Source organism: Balaenoptera musculus, chromosome 20 (genome assembly GCF_009873245.2).
Source record: "Balaenoptera musculus isolate JJ_BM4_2016_0621 chromosome 20, mBalMus1.pri.v3, whole genome shotgun sequence".
In the NCBI taxonomy this organism is placed as follows: domain Eukaryota; kingdom Metazoa; phylum Chordata; class Mammalia; order Artiodactyla; family Balaenopteridae; genus Balaenoptera; species Balaenoptera musculus.
In genome coordinates this window covers 33,545,988-33,552,121 of record NC_045804.1, presented here as the reverse complement: position 1 = coordinate 33,552,121, position 6,134 = coordinate 33,545,988, and the positions used below count along the sequence as shown (strand labels likewise).

Here is a 6,134-nt window from a genome sequence, read left to right as displayed (position 1 = left end):
CCACCTGCACACTACTGAATTAGTATCCCCACTTTACAGATAAGGAAACTGAGGCCCAGGGGGATGAGGCAATGTATAAAGAGACACAGCCTGTAGGTGGTAGAGCTGAGACCCAGCCCAGGTGGTTTGATGCTGGAGTGTTCAGAGATGGTAGAGCCAATAGGACTGAGAGCCACTTGGGTGTGGAGGGGCCCGGGTTTCTCACGTGGGGCGCTGACGTGGGTGCTGCCCAGGCTGGTCTCATCAACCTGATAGCAACACTGGAACAGGGACCATTTTGGGAGAAATGATAACTAGTCCAGCTTTGGGTGGATTGAATTTGAGGTACGTTGTTGGAGAGATGTTTAGATTTGGAGGCCAGGAGAGAAGTCTGGGCAAGAGATTGAGATCTGCAGGATGGAGGATTGTTCTTGAACAAACCAGTTTCCTTTCTTACAGTGAACAGGTCAGAAGTGGGAAGTTCACCCTTCTCTCTGTTTTTTCTCATCTTTGTCAGCATTCAGGCAGGATCTGGCAGGGCAGGGACGACCACGCTCTCTGGCTCACACTCGTTCCCTGGTGCAGGTGCATAGTGAGTGCTCAGCAGGGACCTGCTGAATAAATGAATGAGTGGCCCGATTTTATCCTGCACATACCGAATCAGCTCTGCTGTGGACCATATATCAAAACCTGAGTACATTTCTTCTAAGATTATCGAGAATTCTGGCGTCATTATAGGAGTGTGGGTTTGGAATCAGAAATTGCTTTTCTAGAGATTATCATATTAAGTGAAGTAAATTAGACAGAGAAGGACAGGTATCATATGATATCACTTATATGTGGAATCTAAAAAAATGATACAAATGAACTTATTTACAGAACAGTAATAGACTCACAGACATAGAAAACAAACTTATGGTTATCAAAGGGGATGGTGGGGAGGGAGAGATAAATTAGGAGTTTGGGATTAACATATGCACACTATTATATATAAAATAGGTAAACAACAAGGACCTACTGTGTAGCACAAGCAACAATACTCAATATCTTATAATAACCTATAATGGAAAAGAATCTGAAAAAATATATGTATGTATAATTGAATCACTTTGCTGTACACCTGAAGCTAACATAACATTGTAAATTAACTATACTTCAATTCAAAAAAAAATTAGTTTTGTCGTTGTTGTTGTTTTTTAGCATTTTAGAGCTAGAAGTGAGATTACACATCATCTCTTACAATGTCCTTGCTTCACTGGTGAGGTACTGAAGCCCAGAGACCCTTCTGCGACCATCCAGGCCCCTTGCTGTGTAGGAGACCACCCGACCTGGCCTTGCTCTGGCCAGTTTACTTTGGTGTGTCCCTCGGGACAAGGAATGATTGAGCTCTGGTTCTGGAAGGGCAATGAACTGATGGGAATCCACATCTCAGGGTGCACAACTAAATAGTTCTTGAGTAGATGAGCAGACGAAGCCCAGGATAACCAGCAAGGAGGTTACCATATGCAAATGAGTGGATTGTGGCTTTCCTCCTGGTTGGCCAGAGAGGCCCTGATGTCACAATATGCGGGGTTTCTCCACTCCAAAGGATTGTGTCTCTGGCCCAAAACAGATTCACTGACCTGGCTGGTCCCTAGCTCCCTCTCTTTGTCCAAAAGGAGGCGACACTATGGACCCCCTCTATCAGGCCGGCTCCATTCTCATGAAGGTGAACACCTTACAGGGGAAGAAGATAGTGGAGAGCGGCCTCCAATCTGGAGACTTCTCGCTCCCCCAGCCATGGCCCTCCTGCGCCCTGCCGCCAGCCCACCTGGAGATCCTGCAGCAGCAGTTGGCCGGGGTGCAACGGGAGCTGGAGGACTTCAAGAAGGAGGCACTGAGGGCCATCCATGACCTGGAAGACGCCCTCGGCGCAATGAACGGGACGCTGGCGCAGCAGGAGGAGCAGGCGGCCCGCGTGAAGCAGCGGCTGCGGGAGGAGGAGGACCGGGGCATCGTGCGGAACAAGGTCCTCACCTTCCTGCTGCCCCGCGAGAAGCGGCTCCGGGAGCACTGCAGGCGGCTGGAGTGCCTGCTGCTGGGCCGGAGCTGCGAGGCGCTGGGCATCCGCCGGAAGATCCAGGCCGACTGAGGCCCCTCCGGTAGAAGCCGCGTTCCTCACCGAGCAGCCGAGTAGAAGATTCTTTTCGATAGAAGGACAGACCCTGAGTTTTGATCGATTTGCTCCCCTTCCCCATTTCCACTGCTTTCCTCCTACCTAAATAACACCTTGCTGAGAGGCGAAAAGACCCGGTGTGTTCTTTCGGTGAAGTTCCGTTCACCCGGCATCACCCAAGAAGGAGGCGCTCCAACACTCAGTCTTTGAATGACACCTGTAACTTTCACCTTTAACTCTTTTCCTGTTTGTAATGGTATTGCTCAAATGTGTAACATGTTTTTTTAATCTTCTTAAACTGATGGCGTTGAACAGATTTACCTTCTTTTAATGAGTCGAGGCTCTCGTGGCTTGTTACTTCATGCACGGTCTGCTGAAAGGGGTCGATCATCCGCCCGAGCACTAAGTGGCCTCAGACTACTTTTCTTTTGTGGTTCTCATCCTCGCCTAGTTGGCTTTTCTGCCTGCTTTCATGGTTAGACCGTCATATCTCCCTTTGCCGCCTTTGCCCACCTCTACTTCCTCTCTGTTTGGTCTGCAGCCGGGCCAGTGAGATCCACAGAGGGAATTAGGCTCCGAGGGGTGGAGTCAGATGAGCTCAGTGCACTGATGAGGCAACACCTAGAAGGTGGGGCTCTAAAGCTGTGAAGCCGATCTTCATGTCTGAACTGGAATTGTTAGGATGCCCGGCCACTCATCAGGTGATGTACCCACACCATCCCAACTACTCCCACAGGCACCGTTAGAAGCAAGTGTTGTTTCCCTATTGCGCAGGGTGGATAGCCGACCTCAGGAAGCTAAGTCCTTTCCCCAAGGTCTCCGTGCTTGAAAGTTCAAGTCCAGGTCACCTGTGCTTATTTGCTATCTTGCTGCCCCCTTGGAACCATATCAGGCTGTCCGTGGACCTGTTCTTCTGGAGGGTTGGGATTGTCACATAGGTGAATTGGGTGCTCCTTAGCTGTCACTGTGCCTTTTGTTTTCAATAAGGCTTTCTGTTTCATCAAGTCATATTTTCTCTCTGGTCCCGCAAAACTCTGCCACGCAGCAGTGATTCTTCCCTGAACAGCAGAAGGGAGTGCCTGGAGGCTAGGTCAGCACCTGAGCAGAGTGGGCCTCTGTCTTCCCAGGTTGGGACTTACAGCCTGGGCTGCACCCTCTGAGAGCCCAGCTCAGCTCCAGCCTCCCTCCTCTCTCTTTTACGGAATCTCTCCAAACAAGATTCGAACACCTGCAACGCCCAGGCTGAACTTCATGACCCATTCTTAATGGCGACATCCATCTATCAACCATCTACCCTGAAGGGCTGCATCCCTGCTCTAACTTTAGGTAGTTTCTACTTTGGAAGGTTTAGCTGAAGTGGTAACAATAATGTTAATACTAGTAACATTATTACCACTACTACTAGTTAATAGTTATTGAGAACATGATATAGTCTAGGCACCAGGCTTGGCCCTTTGGAGGTGGGTACTAGTATAACCTTCACTTTAGGACTTTGAGAAAACCAAAACTCAGAGAGGCTAAGTAACTTGCCCCAGGTCACACATCTGATAAATGATAGAGTTGGTATTTAAACCTAGGAATGTCTAATGTCAGCAGCTGTGCTCTTAACCACTATGTATTATTTTTGGAAGCTAAATACTTCTGGAATAGATAAAATATGAGTGTACTGAAATTGGTGAGGTGAGCTTTGGGAGAAAGGATTGTTTTGGCAGTGGGGTCGGAGGGGGGCAGAATTCTTATATCCTTAAACCTTGTGGGAGATGTGTGTGTGTGTGTGTGTGTTTACAAATGTATCTGAGAAGGAAAACTTGATTGGCCAACTATAATAAGAGGTTAAACAATCAGCTGCCCTATGCAGAAGAAAGTGGATCTAATGCTAATTCCTATGGATCTGAATCTCCTGCAAGTTCAGTTTGTAATCATCCTACTCAGAAATGGCGGTGTTCATAGGAATTCTGAGAAGAGGGGGAGAAATGCTGCTTGTGATTGGTGCCCACCAAGCCACACCTGGAGCATCTGTGCTTAGGTCTGGCCCAACGTTTTAGAGGGTCCTAGACAGCCCGCAGTGCACCCCAGGCAATCCTGAAGAGGGGGCGTGATCGGAGGACCTGGGGACTTGGCTGAAGAGGTTTGAGAGGACACCTGATTATGCCCTTCCGAACACAGGAAGGCCTGACGGTGTTTGGGGTTTGTGGGGCTAGTAAATGTCACCTCTCTTGTCCCTGGGAAGGAGGCAGGGAAGCAGTTGAGGGGTAGACACAGGAACCAGGCAAACGGAGACAAAATGTCACCTTTATCGCTGAGAAAGCCGCTCGAGAAGGTGGTTTAAACCTTGTGAGCCACGTGGGCTGGCCTAAGACCTCAGCCCTGAGCCTGATGCAGTCTCCAGGCACAGGTGCATGCAGAGGTGGACATCTTCCTGCTACTGTAAACCAGATAGCGTGACCTCTCTATGAAGAAATAGCTCAAGAAAGAGGAAGGGGAGAGCCGTGCAGGAGCTGACCTTCTTCCCAAATCCACCAACTCAGAAAGTTACTTCCCTTTCCTGGGGAGAGGAGAGGGTGAGGGGAAGGAGAGCCAGGAACACTGCTAGGGTGGAGGTCCCTCCATAATGAAAGAGGAATGGGAAATAATAGTCCCCCTCTTAACAGAAAAGGGTTAGACTGAAGCCATATTGTTCTATAGGGTGGCACTAGCGACAAAGGATGGATGCTGGCAGGAGGCCGATTTCAGCTCTATGTAAGACACAAAAATAACATTGGGTGCTTCCTATGTGTCTGTGCAGTAAAGGGTTGACTCAGCAGGTGTGGGATGTTCAAATCTTGCACATTTCAGGGAGAGATCTAACCCCCTGACCGACTCCTGGGAGATAACCTCTAAGCCCTTGTAATGTGCTGCCTGATAAAAAGTGTTTCTGTTTGCCTGGGGCCTTGGGTCACGCCAGATTGTTTATGCTAACAACTGTGATTTTAGGTGGGGACCCTTGGCCAAGCTGTTTCAGTTTGACTTCTGTAGAGACCAGAAACTAAGTAACTAAGGTCAGCGGTGGAGGAGTGTTCCATGCCTAGAGATAAACACTGTAAAATACCTGGACACCAAGACAGGTGAGCTTCCCTGGTCGACACTACTTCATAGTGTTGTCACACATCATTGCTGGGGAATTAAGCATTGTCCACACAACTCCCTCCACTGGGAGAGGACAACTGGAAGCTCGTGCCTGGTCTCTCCTGAACTCTCCCCTGTGCTCCTCTGATCTTTGCTAATTAAGACTAATCTGCATGCTTTTGCTGTAATGAACCATAGTCATGCGCATAACAGCTTTTCTTAGTCTGTGAGTAGTTCTAGTGAATCACTGAACTTGAGGATGGTCTTGAGGACCCATGATGCAGCGTCAGATGCACTTGACATTTCATCCTTCTTATCCTCACAATAACCTTGTGAGCCAAGCACTATTATCCCTGTGACAGATGAGGAAACTGAGACATGGAGAGGTTAAGTAACTTGCCTAGGAGTACACAGCAAGACTCCAGCGTTCCCTCTCCCGACCACCACCCTACACCAAAGGAAGGGATTGGAGTCAAGGACTGGAAGGTCCCTTGGGGGTGGCCCCAAGGTCCTCCAATTCCAAGGAGGTGAGTCATCCTGGAGTGATGAGGAGGAGGAAGTGCTAGAGGAAGGGACAGGAATCTGGTGGATTTCCTCTTTAGGAGAGCTCAGGTGCGCATATGCCCAGGTTGGGTTAGACAGGTGTCCTACCTGGAGACCGGGTGAAAGCCTAGGTGTCCTTTCATGGTCTCCCTGCTGCAGGGCTTCACGCTTGCTTCTCCTCTATCAAGAGCTTTCAGCTGTAAGCCACAGGGTACCCATACTGACTTCTTTGAGGAGTCTATTTTTTTTACATAAAAGACATCTGAAGTAGATGGCTGGTTCAGTAACTCAACAATGACAGAGCTCTGGGTTGGCATCTCTGTGATCCTCTTTCTTCCCTCCCTCACGCTGC

General features: G+C 48.9%; 1 protein-coding gene across 1 annotated transcript; it reads left to right on the top strand.

Annotated features, from left to right (window-relative positions):
- The first annotated feature begins 1,648 nt into the window (after positions 1–1,648).
- CCDC182 (coiled-coil domain containing 182) lies at positions 1,649–2,110 on the top strand. The gene has a single exon (XM_036835920.1). The coding sequence runs from the start codon at positions 1,649–1,651 to the stop codon at positions 2,108–2,110; it is 462 nt and encodes a 153-aa protein (XP_036691815.1).
- Positions 2,111–6,134: the final 4,024 nt, after the last annotated feature.

What these genes read in the sequence shown, in the direction of transcription:
- CCDC182 (XM_036835920.1), top strand. Translation starts at nt 1,649, where the DNA reads ATGGACCCCCTCTATCAGGCCGGCTCCATTCTCATGAAGGTGAACACC.